The following is a 19,721-nucleotide window of genomic DNA, read 5'->3' as shown; positions in this document are numbered from 1 at the left end:
TGTCAGTTTTTTTAGTTGCTTACTCTTTACAAATAAGTGTATAGCCAAGTATTTGGAGAAGGAAACGGCAACCCACTCCAGTTTTCTTGCCTAGAGAATCCCATGGAAAGATGAGCCTGGCGGGCTACAGTCCATGGGGTCGCAAGGGTCAGACATGACTTAGAGACTAAAGAGAGAGAGAGAGCCAAGTATTACTGGGTTAACGTGAAAGACAGAATACCCTAAATCAGTAAAAATAGTAATAATAATACTAACAATTTTGCTGAAAAGAGTACAGGGGACAGAAAAACTCTAAGAGTAATTTGTATTTTAAAGAGGGATGAAAAGATGATTATTTACATTAAAGAGCAGTGTTTTTGAAAAATTCAGAACAAAGATTTTGCAAGTTAAAAAATATAAGATCACAATAAAATCAGTAGAAGCGTTAGAAGTTCAGATTAAAGAGTTCCCCAGACAATAGAAAACAGAGCAAAAGAAAGAAAATAGATTATATAAAGTAAAATTAGAGGATCCTTCTAGAAAATCCAGTATTTAATAGGTATTCAAGCAGAGAGGACGGGCTTCCCTGGTGGCTCAGTGGTAAAAAATCTGCCTGCCAATGCAGGAGATGTGGGTTTTGATCCCTGGATGAGGAAGATCTCCTGGAGAAGGAAATGACAACCCATTGTGGTGTTCTTGCATGGGAAATCCCATTGACAGAGGAGCCTGGTGGGCTGCAATCTGCGGGGTCACAAAGGGTTGGACACATCTGAATGACTAAACAACAACAAGCAGAGAGGAAGAAATTACCTAAGCTTCATAAGGAGCCTTCCCGTCCCCCAAGTTACACATTTCAGATCAACAGAACACACACTGAGTGCCCAACACAGTGAATGACAGAAAGACTCACACCAAGAATGACTTTGCAAAATCATAACACAATAAAGAAAGAATAACGGTCCCAGAGTGCAAAGGCAGGTTATGTACCAGAGATTGAGCAGAATGTTGTTGGACTTCTCAAAAGCAGCATTGGCATAAAGAATAACAAATGGTGCCTTCAGAGTTCTGAGGGAAAATGATGTTCACTCTGCTTAGTGCAGCTCTCAGGCATGTGTGAGGGAAGATAAAGATGCTTTTGAACATGCAAGGCATGGGACAGTTTCAACCTCTGTGCCTGCCCTTGTCCTTAGGGAGCAGGGCTTCTTGAAGGATATTGCCAACGGGAAACATTAGAGATGATGTTTGAGAGGAGGATGAGGAACCCATAGGGGTAGGTATAGAAGAAACTTAGCAAATGCAAAAATAGGGCAATTGTTGACTCAGTGAAGAAAAAGAAAAATTACGTAAGGAAAATATAGTATGTGATACAATTTTGTTACAGGCACAATAAAGTAACTTCTGAATAATGCTTTAACTAGAGAGGATTATATAGCTCAATTTGGAGGATTTGAGAAAAAAGGAAGAGTATCATCTTTGATAGTAGACTCATTAAAAGTATCTGAAACAAAAAAAATTGAAGCTGTGGCATATAAGAATGTGCATATCAATTCTAGATAAGACAGTTTTAAGTTTAATGTAGTTACTTCTAGGGGGAGAATTTGTAGTATTCAACCATATACATAAATAAAAGTTTCCTAAAAGTAAAAGTTCTGCATTTTGATTGGGTCAGAGGCCTCAGGTCTCAAAGGGGAAGAGGAAATATCAATGAACAGTGGGTTATTTATCCCTCTGAATCTCTGCCCTCTAAAACAGTGCTGTCCAATAGAAGTATACTGTAATCCACCTATGTCATTTAAATGTTTCTATTAGTCACATTAAGAAGATAGAAACAGATGAAATTAATTTTAATAATGGATTTTCTCAATATATCCAAAAATAATTTCAACATGTAATCAATATGAAATTATTAATAAAATCTATACTTTTTTTTTTTTTTAACTAAGCCTTCAAAAGCCAGTGTGTATTTTATGTTTAAATCACATCTCAAGTCACACTAACCCTATTTTAAGAGCCCAGTACTCAGTGTGGCTGGTGGCTGTCATATTGGACAGTGGAGCTGGAGAACTGGAGCTGACACAGTGCCCTTGGGTCTGCCCTGCAGTCAGATACGTGGCAGCCATCCTTGGGTAGTGAGAGAGAGGCAAAAAGTGAGAAGCAGGGGGATTTCTCTGGGGTCCGACTATTGGTCCCATGCTGGTGACTTTTGAGGACTCATTTAAATGAATGCTGGATAAATACATAGTTCATAAAATTAAGTTTTCATATCACAGAAAAATGTTGATGTTAATGGGTACTAGGCATAATAAACAACGTAGAAGAGAAATACTGGAAATTTTGTTTCATCTGTAGAAGAGCAGTATTTCTCTTAGGCTTAATTTTGTACTTCAATGTCATACAATATATTAATGGATATACATATCATACAAAGATACCATTTTGGTTTGTGTGCACTCTATACAAAAAAATATGTTTCAGTATTCATACTTTTTACTAATCTAGTATGTTAACCTGTGTTTTGGAGAAAAATGCATATTTCAGTGTTTTTGGTCACAAAAGCAAATTAATGTTCTTTGTATTTACATTTTTGTTTTGTCCTGCTTGAGATTTGTTTCTTATAGATTTTCAGTTGCTACTTTTTGCTGACATGCCAAATATAATCGTTCTGAATAACATTTTTTCTTATAAATGATATATTAATAAAATATCTTTATTTAGTCTGCTTTGTGTTTGAGACATTTGAAAATGTTTTTCTTCTGACTAGGTGCCAATGATATTAAATTCACTACAGAGAAGTGTACAGGCAGTGTTGGTGGGAAAAATTCAAATTCAGGACTGGTTTAGCAATGGCATTAAGAAAGCAGCTTTAATGCACAAGTGGCCATTAAAAGAAATATCTGTTGATGAGGATGATCAATGTCTGCTTCAGAATGATGGATTTTTTCTTTATCTGTTATGCAAAGATGGATTGTACAAAATTGGCTCTGGATACAGTGGAACGGTTAGGGTAAGTGATTTTTTTTTTCTTTTTTGGGTAAGTGATTCTTAATCAGAGTGCAAGTTATATCTTATACTGAATTATCTTCTGTTTCTTGCTTTTAGAGTGCCATCTAAGTTTGATGTTATTTCTTTGAAAATCAAAATGGAATATACGTGTTAAATGTCATTCATCCATGTATGTTAGTTTTCACAGGTTATTAATTATAAAACTGTTGCTAGAACTAACTTTTGTTGTTTTGCAGGGCCATATATATAATTCTACATCTCGCATCAGAAACAGAAAAGAAAAAAAGTCTTGGTTAGGGTATGCTCAGGTAGGAGAATATCTCACAGTAAACCAAACTTTTCTTCCTGTCTTTTAAAATATGTGGTTCATACTTGTGTCATCAGTAAATAATATCACTTCTATTTAAACAGATATAGCGTGTTTTTAATAATATGACTATACTAATGATACGGTGTAGTATAAAGAACGTTGGCGTGGAACACTGACACTTTCATAAGAGGTTTACTTTTAGGTCTGGCCTTGCTTCTTACCAGCTGTGAGACTGTGGACAACTCAGCTAGTTTATTTGATCCTGTGTGATTTAGCTTAAAATGGGAATAAATATGTCTCCTGTTGGAGTCCTTGTTTAAGTGAGCCTCTAGTTAAGCATCAAAGACCACCTTTATTATTTGCAAATCTGAATTGGGAATGTAACTGTGACCCAAAGCCAAATTAAAGCTTTTTACCATGAACTCTTCCATCCTAAGTCTAGATCAGTGCCTTCCAGGGAGTGGTGTGTGGCCTGCCCAGTAGGCAGCTGCCTGCATGGAGGTGCATGCAGAGAATAACCAGTGAGAGAAAAGATCTGGGCCTGTGTAGTTCTATTAATGCTGTGTTCTCATCACCTGACTGACATGACCAACTGGGTGTCAGCAATTGGATGCATGAGGCAAACGAACAATGAAGCAAATGAACGAAGGTCAAAGGGCCGGAAATATCTATTTTATACTATCCTTTCCTGAGAAGTGAAGCCCAAGTTTCCTTGTGGAAGAATATAGAATAAAGATGTCCCTGCATGCCTATCTTGCCTAGCTCTCAGATTGTCGTCAGCATCAGTTGAAAAAAGATATTTGAAAGCATTTTGAAAATTATAAAAATTATTGTTGTATGAAAAATAGTCTTTCTATATATCAACTTTTGGGGGAGATTTTGAAATTAAAATTTAATTATCAAATTAATTACTCAGTGATTGTCTCTCAAAACATAACTTGGTTTAATATTTCAAATTTTTATTTGCCACTTCTGTATTTTATCTAACAAATAATGTCCTGGGAAATATACTTACTGAAGTATGTTCAATGACATATCACTCTATCTAAAACCACTACTTTACTGATTTTTAAATATTAACCTAGATATTTGTGAGAGTAACAGCAGTCGTTTCTGTTATTTACTTGGCAAGTGATATAATAATCTTGACCAAAATATTTTTATTGTCCTGTGTAGTGTATCTAATATTTATATTGTAGAATTAATAGGTTAAATTGATATTTAGTGGTATATAATACCTACTCTTATTAAAGTATATTCAGGTTCTTATATTTTAAGTCTTTAATCTTTAAAGATTAAAATATAAAATCTTTAATCATTAAAGATTTAAATCTTTAATGTTTCAGACATCAATATTGATGTATTATTGTACCTCAAAACACTGTAATACAGACCTGTATGACTACTTCTTCTAGTAAGTGGGTAATGAAAAAATATTTCAGTATATAAGAACACAAAATTTTTTTGTTGTTGTCAGGGTTATTTATTGTATAGAGATGTGAATAACCACAGCATGACAGCCATAAGAATAAGCCCTGAAACACTGGAACAGGATGGCACTGTGCTGTTACCAGGTATGTTACTCAACTAGTCGTCTGTTGTCTTCACAGGTGATTTTAAGAGATGTGCATGTTAGGCCGCTGAGACATATAAAGAATGGTTAGCAAGGAGCAGTGCTTGCTTACAAACAGATTGAAGCAATCTTGACATGCAGAACATTTTATAGTCTATAGAAAATTAATGCATGTGAGAAAAACAGATACTGTAAATATAGTCTGAAGTGTTTTAATACTGATTTTCAAATTCTTGCCCAAATTCTGTAGTTTGTTTCCCCCTACCATGCCTTTTCAGCTCCTGAATCAGTGGGGGGGATGTTGGCTTTGTTGTTCTTAATAAACCCACGACCCTGGCTCTTGAATAATCTTGGTGTAAAGAACCTTCTCTTTATTTTTACTTTAACAACAGTGTGCTTTGTGTTTTCTAATTTATTTTTAAAGAGTTTTCAGAGACAGAGGTTTTTAGGGTGGGTCAGGAATTTAAAAATTTTTTTCATTTATACTTTTTGATAATACTCTGATAAGGCATTTTGGACACAATTCATTTTGCTTTAATTTTGAGGTTGTACATATGTATTTATCCTTCAGATCACTGTGCTGTCTAAATTCTTGGGCAAATGCATAATATATTCTCCACTGTAAGGTATTTGAATTTGCTTATACCTTAATACATTCTCTGTACTAAAATCTTCAGTGTTTAATACATCCACCAGCAATTTCATGGTAAGGAGCAAAACTACTTCAAGGCACTTGGCCATCTGAAAATGATTGAGAACTTCTGAAGAACGCAGTGTGAAGGTTAATTGCTCCCTGGCTGCTTGTTAATTTTTAAGATTTTTTATAACCTCATGAAACATTTATTTGAATATAGCTATCTATCTATCTATCTATCTCTCTCTCTATATATATACATCCAAATTAGTGTACCTGATGCCACGGTAAGCTAAATGTCACATTTCATGTGTGTTTCACAAATAAAGCTACTTTGGAAAACAGATGACTTATTAAAGCCATTTGGTAAATAACACTTTTCAGATATGTCTACAGGAGGTTTGTTTGTTTTGTGTTTGTTTGTTTGTTTGTTTGTTTGTTTTTTAATCATCACAAGTCCAAGGCCATGTTTCTGATCCCTCTGATCCTGATGATAATGATGATGATGATGATAACAACAATAACAGCAAAAATGTTAAGAAATAGCATGTGCCCCTTATATATATATATATGTTAAAAGTAATCACATTTATTATATAAATATCATATGAGCAAAACAAAATAAAAATTAATTGTAACCCCACTTCCGATCTGTAACCACTACTGACATATTAGTGAAAAATATCCTTCCTTTTTTCTATGCATATTGTGTACATACATGTACAAAAGTGATTGTATGCTATTTATTGCTTTTTTAACCTATCCCTTCCACTCAGTATTCTGAATATATTTCCAGGTCATTAAATAGTCTTCTGTGACATCATTTTAGTGTCACAAAATATATTCCATTGATTAGTGTATTGAAATGGGGATGCCTTCTAATTTTGTGCAGAGTGAATCTCACTCCAGTGAGCACCTCTGTCACTCTGTGTAAGTCATTTTAGGATGTCTTAATGGAAGAAAAGTTCTCAATCCCATGCCCCACCCCCTCAAGACAGATGGATACTAATAGAAAGGATTTGCTTTTGAAAGACCTTGGTCATTTAACTGAGACTGTAACTGAGAAAGACCATTTGAAAATGGTCTACATGCAGCTGTTTTATATATTCCATCACGGTAAAAAAAAAAAAAAAGTGACTCGTTAATATTCTTATTCAGTTGAAATCCCTCGATTTCATTTAGCATATGAAATGCGACTTTTAACAACACAAATGTGGCTTTCTGTGTTTCACAAATAAGTACCATATTCATGGTGAGGAAGGAACCAAACTGGGTCAGAATAGTCCCATGTTGTGTGTCTTGATATTTTCCCGAAGATGCTGTCTTAGGACATCACATGACGGAGACAGAAAGGATGAAGAGCGCAATCTTTTTGAAGTCGTGCGGCAGGAAGACTTGCCTTCAAGCCTGAAGAAGCCTGTGGTCATTTTTCCCTTTCTTTGACCTGGACGGCAGTTTTCTTTAATAGTCCCCTTTTTTCCTCTAGCTAGGGGTTCATAGATGGTAATGAATACCATGTTTAAAATTGACAGAAATCTAGTAATTCTTTGAGCTTCATGTTCCAACTTGTCTTATAGTCTACTTTATAAATAAGTTATTTTCACCCCAGCCCTGATGTGCTGAAAGCATACTTTTCCCCGTTAATTGTAACTTTAGCCTTGTATGTTGGCGTACCTTTTATATTGTACCCCTGTGTCATTACTCTTTGTGTCTGGTGACATGCTGCCTCCGATCATGAGAGCTTTTGCTACTCTTCTTGCGCCGTTTCACTCCTCACCCCTGCATTTATCTGAAATTATAATGAGTTTTTCTTCTTTGCTTTTTAGTTTAAAATCTTACTGCTTAGAGCTTGAGAAGCATCTTTCTTGCGCCTCTTTGTATTCTGTACAGTGGACTAGGAACTCTTTCTTTCGATTTCTCCTCTCTTTGATTACCAAGTCTCTTGGGCTACCAGTGGGCCTTGTCTCCCAGTTTCTATTTCCAGTTTGTGATCACTGAATTCTCTATTTGGTAAGGGTCTGCCTGTGTTTTGCATATTTATAATAAGGAAGTATGCTAGTATGAAGCTCCTGGGCAAAGATATAGAGTAATCCAGCTTACTTGGGTGGGCTCCATTACTGCATTCCAAAACCAGACTTTTATGTTCTGCTGATTCAGGTGCAAATAGAAATGAAATATTATTTCTTTGGCATTGTAATTAATGGAGAGATTCATCCTAGTTCTCTGCAGTTACTTTGGGAAGTGTGTGTGTGCTTTTAGACTTGCTTGCTGAACATTTGTTTTTTCTAAAGGATACAGTTTATACTTAGATACTGAGCTGCTTGTAGTTTCATGTTATTTAAGTAGCAGTCACTAACACATGTCCCAGTGGTCCTTCTGTAATACGGCTATCCCTTGTTACAATTGTGTTTGTCTGCATATTTTGATCAAAGTATGTAGTACACTGTTCTACAGAGACTGTATAGTATTGATGAAATATGGCATTCCAGACCAAATGTTAGCACTTTCAGACCAAAAAAGAGATAAATCAGCTTAGATGTGACTGTTTTATGAAGGATGAACATTTTAAAAGTGTATATAGCATGCTATATGCTAAAAATACTGGGACTAGGCATTAAACCTTAAAAACTGTACAGCCAGTTCTACTTTATAAAGCAAGGGATATCTGTAGATGGACAGCATAGACCTCCAATGCAGAAGCTTTAAGTCTGTCTGTATTTTTCTGTGACACTAATGACTGTGATGTATGTCTGAAGGTAGAAGGTTGCCTACTTCGCATGTGATTGTATTGACATGATTATAACCAACATTATAGTTTGTTCATCGTGGTGCATGTTTATTATCAGACTATATCTAATACTAATTCATTTTGAAATTAGGTGGACTCTCAGGTCCATGATTATGGAAGATTAAAAAATGTAAGCACAAAATGTAATGCATATAATTAGTTGAATTGTTTAGTTTCTGTTAATCTGTAGCTGTTTAAAAAAGCACAGTCTCCCATTGAGTTTAAATTATCTTTATTGTGTGGAGAGCTCTCATTCTGACTTCAGCAGAGGAGTAAAGTCATTTTGTGAGGTGTTTATTTATACTGTAATGTAATTGCTGTTTCTTCCTTTTGCACAGATTGTCACACTGAAGGTCAAAATATTTTATTCACTGATGGAGAATATATTAATCAGATAGCTGCTTCCAGAGATGTAAGTATTCTGAGTCATGAGAAGCTGGCATAAAGGGAATCCTTTTTTCATAAATTATTTGATTTTTATTAGGTGGAATCCATTCATGTAACAGAATACTCTGGTTGTTTTATTTCTTTTAGGATGGGTTTGTTGTCAGAATATTTGCTACAAGCACAGAACCTGTGCTACAGCAAGAATTACAACTTAAACTGGCCAGAAAATGCTTGCATGCCTGTGGTATCTCACTATTTGATCTGGAAAAGGACTTGCATATTATAAGTAAGATGGTCAAAAAAGACCTTTCTTCCATATTTTATTTTCAGATTTTTTTTTCCTTTTGAAAACTAACATTGTGTTTTCAGCATTGTATTACAGCTTGTATTAGGTAGCTGTTTTGCTGTCTGTTACTATGAAGCACACTTATGAGTAAACATGTACAAGTAACGAGGAGTAACTTGAAGCCTTTGATTTTTATTTGAACAAGTTTATCAGGATAGCCATGGAATGATTCCATAGATTGTCAGAATGGTAACTGGCCTAGCATTTGATTTAAAAATTTTCATTTGGATATAGAAATACAGACATTCGCAGAGTATTTCTGGGATTTAGTATACCTGCTCTTGCCATGTCATAGTAGTAAGTAGGATTAGTTTCCATGAGGGTCTTGGTTTTGGTTTGCCATACTGCTCCCGATTTAGTAGTTCCATGTCTTAACTTGTAGGATTCTTTGCAAGACCCAGCTGTTTTGACTGTTATCTTATTAAATTTATTAAATTTCATTAGTGATTTATCTTGCACATTTGTATAGTATTTTGTTTTTCCATAGAAAAATACTGTATTGAACTCATCTTTTCCAAATTTCAAAATCCTGTAAACTTATTAATAGTTTATATACTTGGACAAACTAATAAAATGTGCTAATAAATGTTTACTCATAGTTTCACAACTTGAAAGTATGCATAAGGATCTGTGTGTGTATATGCACATATATGCATTCAAATTCATGGAGTATCTACATGAAACTTTCTGTAGAAAAAAACTTGGAACAGGGAATCTAAAATACCTTAATTCAAATATCTGCATAGTATTGTTCAAACCCAAACACTCCCTTGTCAAGACCTGTCTCACCACACTTTATGTATTTGCTCATTTGTAGGCCAAACAATATAATTATGAGGTGTGTGTATTAGTCACTGAGTTGTATCCAACTCTTTGTGACCCCATGGACTGTAACCCACCAGGCTCCTCTGTCTGTGGATTTCTTCAGGCAAGAATACTTGCCATTTCCTTCTCCAGGGGATCTTCCCGTCCCAGGGATTGAACCCAGGTCTCCTGACTGCAGGCAGATTCTTTACCATCTGAGCCACCAGGGAAGCACTAATTATGAGGACCAAATAGGAAAGTCTCATGCATTCTGTAATGCCTGATAGCTAATAGATGCCCAGTAAAAATTAGTTCACTCATTAATTGAAGGAATTCAGCTAACATTGATGTAAACAATTTTTTTTTTTTAACACTAAGAAAATAATTTGGCACTCAAACATCTGTGCTTCCCTGGTGGCTCAGTTGGTAAAGAATCTGTCTGCAATGCGGGAGACCCAGGTTTGATCCCTGGGTGGGAAAGATCCCCTGAAGAAGGAAATGGCAACCCACTCCAATATGCTTGCCTGGAGAATTCCATGGACAGAGGAGCCTGATGGGCTACAGTCCATGGGGTCACAAAGAGTTAGACATGACAGCAGTTAAACCACAATCTGAAACAAATGAAGAAGCTTATGGTAACTTTATTCTTGCTTGGAGTAGTGTAGCTACTGTTAATATTTTTTCGAATTGAGCCATATGACATACTGTGTCATCTTTATTTTTGAGTGATATTAATTGGATTAATTTTTTCGTTACTTGAAGTCATAAAAGTTGTGCTTGAAGTTATTCATATTAAAACTGTGATAGTATTTATGAAGTCTTACTGTATTATCAGGTACTGGATTTGATGAGGAGTCAGCAGTTCTTGGTGCAGGACGAGAGTTTGCACTAATGAAAACAGCAAATGGAAAGGTAAATTACTCTTAGGATTAAAAATGAACATTATTTGCTCTAAGAGATAGTTGGTATAATCAGTTGATTAGCTTACATAGTTTACATGCGTAAACAATCATGTTTTAAAGTTTGATTAAAGATTTTATATATATTAAAATTTCATGTTGAAATAGTATTAAAAATTGTGACATTTGAGTATAAAACTTTCTAAACTTTATAGAATGTTACCTTTTTATAAATATTTAATTATGGAGCTTTTGTATAATTTTTTGAGTTGGAGTGAATTCACATTTGTGTTTATTTTGAATAGGATGTCCCTTGGAAATTTTTGTAAATGTGTAGACATTTAGACTACAAGTTGGGGAAAGTAGAAGGACGTACAATTAAGTTGCAGATTGTAGAGGTCTGTTTATAGAGATGGAAGCTTTTTTTGTATCTGGTGATGTGAGGATAAAGTAAGGTAATTAAAAGAACATGAAAGTGCAAATTTTGAGTCATATACAGTATATTTGTGAGGTTTTTTCACTGGGAAAAATGAATTGAGAATTTTATGAATTTCCTTCTATGTTTGGAGTATATTTATGGCATATATTTATTCATATTTATTCAGGATACTTAAAAAAATGATAAGTATCCTGAGTAGAGATGAAAAAACTATTGTGAACTGTGTATTTTTGCAGATATATGCCTGTTTCTCTCCTGCTCAGTTCTCAGAAGTTGAGTAGTATTAAAGAGTCTGAGTTCTTGTTGTTTTATTTTCAGTAAAGTATGGAAGTTTTTCTTCTGTCAAGTGAAACCTGGTGCACTACTCCAAGAGGCACTGTAATTCCTGTTTTGTATTTTTATTTATACCCATTAAGATATATTACACTTTTGTGACCCCCTAGGACTATAGCCCGCTAGGCTCCTCTGTCCATGGTAACTGGAATGGGTTGCCATTCCCTTCTCCAGGGCCTCTTCCTGACCCAGGGATAGAACCCACATCTCCTGTGTCTCCGGTGTTGCAAGCGGATTATTTACCACTGAGCCACCAGGGAAGCCCTAAAAAAAATAAGAGTTTTTTGAGTTCTTGTTGTTTTTATTCTCAGTAAAGTAAGGAAGTTTTTTTCTGTCCTGTGAAACCTGGTGTACTACTCCAAGAGGCACTGTAATTCCTGTTTGTATTTTTTTTCTGCACATGTTAAGATATATTACACTGGCAAATACCAGAGTCTCGGAATCAAACAAGGTGGTCCTTCAGCAGGAAAATGGGTTGAGCTACCAATTACGAAATCCCCAAAGATCGTGCACTTTTCCGTTGGACATGATGGCTCTCATGCCCTTTTAGTCGCAGAAGATGGAAGCATATTCTTCACAGGATCTGCCAGTAAAGGAGAGGATGGAGAGTCGAGTGAGTGGACTGTTCAGTAGAAATGCTGGGGAATTTATTAACAAAGGGTACATGAGTTTCAACAGCACTAGCCTTCTCAAGTTAATACATTTTATACCGAGGAGTATTCAGTCCATGGTGAACATTAAAGAACCGTGATTGCTGGTTTCATACTAGAGTTCATATTCATGAATTTTTGTAGGCCTTATACATTGCATACATGGCTGTTTATCTGTTTTGTCTGTTGGTGTCATTTTTAAAAACTTATTTATTCCAGTATATTCTTTTAGGTAACCCCAAGTTTTGTAAAGAGTATGTATTTCAGGATGAAGTAAACCTTATGTGAATTGTGTAATAGTATCAGTTACGAAACACTGTTCTTGGTGTTATTTCATTATGATAAAACTCCTGAGCAATGAAAAATTAAACAATTTTCACTTATCTTTCCTATGCTTCTGTTCAGTCTTCCTCAAAGTGTCCTTTGTCTCTTTTTGTAGCTTGTACATAGTACGTTATTGCAGTTGGGGTAGCATCTTAGGAGGATTAGGTTTGAAGTCAACATCTAATGTAGATATCATGTGCAAATAAAAGTTATGCTGAAAAAATCTTTTAAAATAGCCATGAAGTATATTGCCATATCTCAGAAACTCAGCCCAGCCAGTTTTTCCTTCTAGGATGTGGAGGACATGATTCTTCCTTTGCTTGACCACCAGATGACTTAGTTGCTGTATATATGTATATAGTTCATGTTACAAGAAAAAATACAATGGTATTTTAATCCTAGAATTGTACCCAGCATAGCAATATGTTTTTATTCAGAAAGGCATGCAAGAACTGGGAATCACTGAGGGAACAGAAGATTGATATTTCCCACCTTTTGCTCATTTCAGGGATTTAGTTTTTGAGAGCAGAGGGTGCTTAAATCATCTACATTTAAATCTATTTGCTCTCCCTCCATATGCACATTTCCCTTCCTTTCAGTCTCTGACTAGGAGTAAATACTTAATATGTGTTGAATGAATGAGAAGCTGGTTTTAAATACTTTCAAGGATCTCACAGAGGAATACATGTGAGATAGAGTTTGATAAAAAGGGATTTAAAATAGATACAGATGACAGTGGAATGGTATCATAATATAAGTAGCTAATCTAGAGAATGGGCTCCCTAGAAGTTTGTTAGAAAATTGCTGTTTCTCTTTTGAAATTTCAGTGTACTACAAGGAAGAGGATCTGATAGTAGTAGCCTGATAAATATTTAACAAGATGAGGCTTTCAGATTGACTCATTTAATTGACATGTTGGGAAGCTCAGGCCTTTGTGAAAATAAATAAATCAAGTGTATGATAAATGCAAATGATAGGGTTTTTCCTTGGGCTTTATATACAAATCATTATTTTTATTTGTAAATAGATGCCTTAAATTAAATATCTTTTTTTTTTTTTTTAAAGCTAAGAGCAGGCGGCAATCAAAACCTTACAAGCCTAAGAAGATAATTAAGATGGAAGGAAAGATTGTGGTGTATACAGCCTGCAATAATGGAAGTAGTTCTGTTATTTCTAAAGATGGAGAGCTATACATGTTTGGAAAAGATGCCATTTACTCTGATAGTTCAAGTAAGTTAAACACTGTTTCACTTTTATGCACAGAAAGTCCTATACCACACCTTATGTATTGCAAAGATGTATCTCGAAAAGTAATATTTGTAACATGTTTTCTCTACATTTTTCACATTTCTTTCCAAACACAATGGTCTGTTCCTCCTTCCTGTCTTATTGCTGAGAATGCTGTCAATGGTTCCCTGCAGAGCTAATCCTGGGAGTTGCCTCCTGCAGCTCTCTACCTTACCTGTTACTGTCTCTGAAAAGGTTTTCCGAGACTCCTTGAGATGCTCATGTGACATGTTCCTGGTGGTACTCTGGGGACATGATTTTCATGTCTTAGCAGATTTATAACTGATGGATTATTTATCTCCTCCTGTTGTTAGGTAGTCAGAGAAAGCCTGAAAGTGAACATGTTAGTCACTCAGTCATGTCTGACTCTTTTGTGATCCCATGGACTGTGGCCCGCCAGGCTCCTGTGTCCATGGGATTCTCCAGGCAAGAATACTGGAGTGGGTTGCCATGCCCTCCCTCCAGAGAATCTTCCTGACCCAGGGATCAAACCCATGTCTCCTGCATTGCAGGTGAATTCTTCATCACTGAACCACCAGGGAAGCCGTTAGAGAAGGGATCTCTCTCTCTTAATTTCTGTTTATCCCCAGGGCAGTGTCTGGCACATTATAGTCTCAAGAATCACTTAAGTGGCTGACTGATAACTTTGGGTAATGAATATGAGGGACAAAACTAGCCGAAGATTTATAAACTGTTATCTCGAAAACTTGTTGTATTTGTTTGCTAGATTTTCTTTCTGGCATTTAGAAATGAGTATAATGATTGTAGCATCCCACCTGGAAAGTTTTTACATGAATCGAATATGTAAAGCCTATACACTTTTTTATAATAAGGAAATCAGGATTAATGAAGTTTCTGATTGTCTCATGCTGAGGAAATGACATGTATTGAACATTTATAACAGCCCATTATCAAGTTGAAAACTGTGCTCAGGTGATTTATGTGAGTTTAATGTGGGAATATTTAGTCTCAATTGGCCTCAGCTGTCAGAGTGAATCAAAATTTGGGGGTGGGCTCATGTACATTTTAAAAATAATATTCAGTAAAATTGAGTTCAGTTCAGTCACTCAGTCATGTCCAACTCTTTGTGACCCTATGGACTGCAGCGCGCCAGGCCTCCCTGTCTATCACCGACTCTCAGAGCCTACTCGAACTCACGTCTGTTGAGTTGGTGATGCCATCCAACCATCTCATCCTTTGTCATCCCCTTGTTCTCCTGCCTTCAATCATTCCCAGCATCAGGGTCTCTTCAGATGAGTCAGTTCTTCACATTAGGTGGCCAAAATATTGGAGTTTCAGCTTCAGCATCAGTCCTTCCAATGAATATTCAGGACTGATTTCCTTTTAGGATGGACTGGTTTGATCTCCTTTCAGTCCAAGGGACTCTCAAGAGTCTTCTCCAACACCAAGTTCAAAAGCATCAATTCTTCAGCGCTGAGCTTTCTTTATAGTCCAACTCTCACATCCATACATGATTACTGGAAAAACCATAGCTTTGACTAGATGGACCTTTGTTGGCAAAGTAGTGTCTCTGCTTTTTAATATGCTGTCTAGGTTGGTCATAACTTTTCTTCCAAGGAGCAAGCGTCTTTTAATTTCATGGCTGCTTGCTAAAACTCTCATGGCTAAGGCTGATGGAAACTTCTGCATTTATCAGCAAATATTTATTGAAAACTAACAATATATAAGGCATTAGTGGACCAGACAGACATGTCCCTTTCTTTTTTAGGCTCTGAGAGACAGAAGGATGGTAAAGAACTTAAATAGTAGAGATCTAATGGTTATGTATATAGACTCAGATCCTGACATGACCACTTTTTATTTGGCTAACTAGCATAAATTATGTAACTTTTCAGAGCTTTCCTTTTCATTTTTCTTCTACCTGTAAAGGAAGCTAATGATAATACCTGTTCCATATGATTCTTACAAAGTAATAGATAATTCTTATGAAATGCCTACAGCAGAGCCTGGCACATGTAAGGGCTCAAGACATGTCAGCTAGTACTATGAATAATAGTAATAAGTACTATTTCTGTATATGTACATGTCTTTTTCAAGTATGCTGAAAACTAAAAATGGGAGTTTTTGAGGTATGCTTCATTGAAAGACCTAAGATAGTGAAAGAGAAGGTCACCCTTAGGAAGTGATATCTGAGCTTCATAATATAGAATAGCTTTTCCAAAGTGTGATATGAGAATTGTTTTATTTTTAAGTAAAATAAATATTTCAGCTTCACAGTGTTTTTATTTTAGTATATATTAGAAATACTCCACAATCTTTGAATTTTTACTGTTAATGCTACTGGATAAGGTTAAATGCTTTGGTCAAATTTAAAATTGATGTGAAAATATCAAGATAATATGGGTGGCACTTGGATATGGCAAGTAGAATGATTGTAGTATGTGAATAAGTGAAATTTAGGAGCTAGCTGTCTGTTGGGTTGTGGAAGAATGCATTGTAGGTTATAAAGGATTGAAAAAATAAGTGCTTTGGAAAATCTCACAGGTTTCTATAGAAACAATGTCATTTCAGAATACTCTGGTGCGTGTTTTACTCTGTTTGGCTGAGAAGGGTCAAAGCAAGTAAAGTACATGGTTCAGAAACTCCTTTTCGCTCAGGTCAGGAAAGTTTGAAATCTAATAACCCTCCTAAGCATTGTTGGAGGTGCTGCCACTGAGAGCTAGCATTCAGGAGAAGCAGGCCTGAGCTAATTCCAGAGTGAAGGTTTGTCCCAAGTCTGGATGAGAACATTTTAAGATTTTGAAGCTTCATTACAGAACTATAAAACTAATTTACAGATACCCTGCCTATCTTTTGGCCACTATTTCCCATTTTGGAGTTATTTTATCCCAGAAATGAAAAGTTCTGCATTGCGGTGGTCATTTTACATTACTGATGATCTACTAGGCTCAGAAAGGCTTTTTAGTTGTTTCTTACCAAATTTGTTTCTTTCCTGTAGGTTTGGTAACAGATTTGAAGGGCCATTTTGTAACTCAGGTAGCTATGGGCAAAGCTCATACGTGTGTCTTAATGAAGAATGGAGAAGTTTGGACATTCGGTGTGAATAATAAAGGACAGTGTGGACGAGACACTGGTGCCATGAACCAAGGTGGGAAAGGTAGGTGTTTAGTGTGTGGATATAAAATTTTGTGTTGTCTTTTCAACAGTTTTCCAGAACACTGTGGTAAAGAATCTTACTCTTTGCAACCAAAGTGGCTTTTGCTTTTATATTTATAAATTATGAAAACTACCAAATTTCTTTATTTATTTGACAGTCTGTCACTCACTGGAATAATCAGTATATTTTAAACTTCTGAATTCCGAGCAGATGAGCTTGTTTTACTTGTATGGTTTCCTTATTTTTATAACAAATGTAATACTTCTTTGATTTAGCATTTTTAGTAACTGAATTATCCCAGAAAAGTGCATTTTTGAAACTCTTTATTACTAGGTCTTTTTATACCCCATGTTTCAATTATAACAATTTTTGGCAGCAGTGTATCTGCAAATATTATCTTCCTGTTTAACAGCAGGTACTACCTGTGATTTAATCATTCTTGACAACTAAGAGTTCTTTACAACTAAGAGTATCTGTAGGAATCCTTGACCCTTTATCAAGAGTGAAATTGTAGGTGCTCCTTATATAGTACATCCTTTGCCCCAAGACTCAGGCTATTGAAGAGTTAGTCCTTTGCTGTGTTTATTGTGAATTTCTTGTTTGATTTTTGAGTGTTGGTTATAGTTGTGTCTACCTCATTCTTACTCTCAGTTTTTACTTCTGGTTACTATTGGTGTTGCCCTATAGTCTTCACTACAATTTCTGGTTTTCTCTTCCTAATTTTATGTGGATGGAGAGTAGGGACTAGAGACATATTAATAGAATTAAGCACTGAGCTGTATTTAAAGCTCGAATGGGTTTGAGGGTTGATATTTGTATAAATTAACAAAAACAGGTTTAATTCATTTGGAACCTTCTTGATGGCAGGCTCATCTGGATTTCAGGAGCCCTCGTATTTTTTTCCTTACCTTGTTTATGGGCTTCCCTGGTGACTCAGATGGTAAAGAATCTGCCTGCAATGCAGGAGACCCATGTTCAGTCCCTGGGTCGGGAAGATCTTCAATGTGTATTTAAAATACTTTAATTTTTAAAAGAGCAAGTCTGCTAGAGCATATTGATATTAAAGAAGAGGGAAGAACAAAACACAGAAATTAATTATTCCTAAATGGATTTTTTTTCCCCTTCTTTCTGAACTAGTGAACCATAAATTTGGATAACACCTATTAGGCATAAAGGAGAGAAGCAGCTTAGTTTTCTATATGTTGTATAAATGTCAATTCAAGTTATATTTTATAAAGAGTTCTGAGCTGAACAAAACTGTTCTTTATTATTCCGAAACTCTTTCATGAAATTTTGGAATATGTTTATACCTATGTTCTGAATTCTTAGAGTAAATTTTGTAATAACCAAAATGAAATTGTTATGTTGTTCTTGTTTTTTACTTAATATAAATTAAATCCACTCTGTTAGTAAGTCATACATAAGAAAGCAAACTGGTAGAGTAAGATCAATAATGAATACAGTTGGAAAGAAATAAAGGATTAAAAAAAAAAAAAAAGGAAAAGTATAGAAAATAATATTGCAGTATAAAAATTGTGTATCTATTGCATTTTATCATTTTTCAGTAAAAAATATATTTATGGATGAGATTATAGATCAGATTCAGGTGTCCCACATTCTCCTTCTAAGACTTTATACTCCATCTCTACCCAGTATTAATTATCATCATAACCTTGATTAATATCCTTTCAGTCATGTTCCTATAATTTTACTTGTTTTTATATATTTTATATATTACATGCTCATATATTATGCATAAAAAGATATTTTATAATGCGAATCTGTTTGTGTTTTTTTTTTTTAATCTCATCATTGTGCTTGAAATATGGCCACACTGGTACATACAGATCTAGATAACTCATGTTAATGGCTGTGTAATAAGCCATACCACTAACAATTGCATTATCCATTCTCCTGCTGATAGTTAATTTCTAATTTTTCACTATTGTAAATAATTTTAAAGCCTCCTTTATTCATGTTTCATGGCAAACATGTGGGAGGCTCGACTCTGTGAAACTTCTGTGTTGTACATTGCAGGTTCAGTGCTAGATTTTTCTTGAGAGAGGTTGCACCACTGTATATTCTTACAAATAAAGTCTCATTTTCCATATCACTCTAATAGTGTCAGCAGGCTGGTTTTGTTCTTTTGATGGCTATGACAAGGTTTTTCATTATAATTTTTTTTAATATTGAAGTATAACATACATGCAGAAAAATTTACATGGAATAAGTACACATCTTGAATTGTCACAGAATGAACACATTCATGTAATCAGCACCAAGATTAGGAAATATTACCAGCACCCCAGGAAGCCCTCCTTCATGTGCCTCTCCAGTTACTATCTACTTCTCTACCTAACACTGTCATTTACTTTTGTATGTATTTTGTATACACTATATAAATGGAATCGTGTAGTATGAGCTCTTTGTGTGTATTTCTTTTCATTCAACTTTATGAGATTCTTCCATGTTGTTACCCACTAGTTATAGATTGTTCATGCTCTCTGTTGTATAACATTGTGTGACTATCCTACAGTTTTAAAATCTTTTCTAGTATTGTGGACACTGAGATAGTTTATAGTTTGAGTTATCTTAGTGTTGCTGTGAACATTCTAGTAAATGTTGGTGAAAATATGAGTCCCCCCTTTTTTTTTCATATTTAGGAGTATAATTGCTGATTTTCTCTTGTAATTTACATTCCCTTGATATTAATATCAAGTTAGATTCTCTTCAAACTTTTCTTATTTGCCTGTCTTCTTCTTTATTGATTTGTAGGAATATTTTGTATATTTATTGTATACGTTGGAAATATCTTTAACCAACCTGTGGCTTATCATCTACATTTTT

The 19,721-nt window shown here is 35.1% G+C and overlaps 1 protein-coding gene across 18 annotated transcripts in view; it reads left to right on the top strand.

Moving 5' to 3' along the window:
• MYCBP2 (MYC binding protein 2) overlaps positions 1 to 19,721 on the top strand; it is a 266,865-nt gene that overhangs the window by 63,924 nt on the left and 183,220 nt on the right. For all 18 annotated transcript variants that reach the window (XR_009740049.1, XM_061435145.1, XM_061435153.1 and 15 more), the window contains exons 6-14: positions 2,741 to 2,983; positions 3,219 to 3,290; positions 4,770 to 4,866; positions 8,626 to 8,699; positions 8,822 to 8,960; positions 10,660 to 10,736; positions 11,904 to 12,108; positions 13,535 to 13,699; positions 16,716 to 16,874. Coding sequence is in view for 17 of the 18 variants with exons in the window: in XM_061435145.1 (XP_061291129.1) it covers positions 2,741 to 2,983; positions 3,219 to 3,290; positions 4,770 to 4,866; positions 8,626 to 8,699; positions 8,822 to 8,960; positions 10,660 to 10,736; positions 11,904 to 12,108; positions 13,535 to 13,699; positions 16,716 to 16,874 (1,231 nt within the window). In the remaining variant the exon portion in view is untranslated. The remainder of the gene's footprint in view (positions 1 to 2,740; positions 2,984 to 3,218; positions 3,291 to 4,769; positions 4,867 to 8,625; positions 8,700 to 8,821; positions 8,961 to 10,659; positions 10,737 to 11,903; positions 12,109 to 13,534; positions 13,700 to 16,715; positions 16,875 to 19,721) is intronic.

This window comes from Bos javanicus, chromosome 12 (assembly GCF_032452875.1).
Source record: "Bos javanicus breed banteng chromosome 12, ARS-OSU_banteng_1.0, whole genome shotgun sequence".
Classification (NCBI taxonomy): domain Eukaryota; kingdom Metazoa; phylum Chordata; class Mammalia; order Artiodactyla; family Bovidae; genus Bos; species Bos javanicus.
This window is presented reverse-complemented; position numbering and strand designations above follow the sequence as displayed.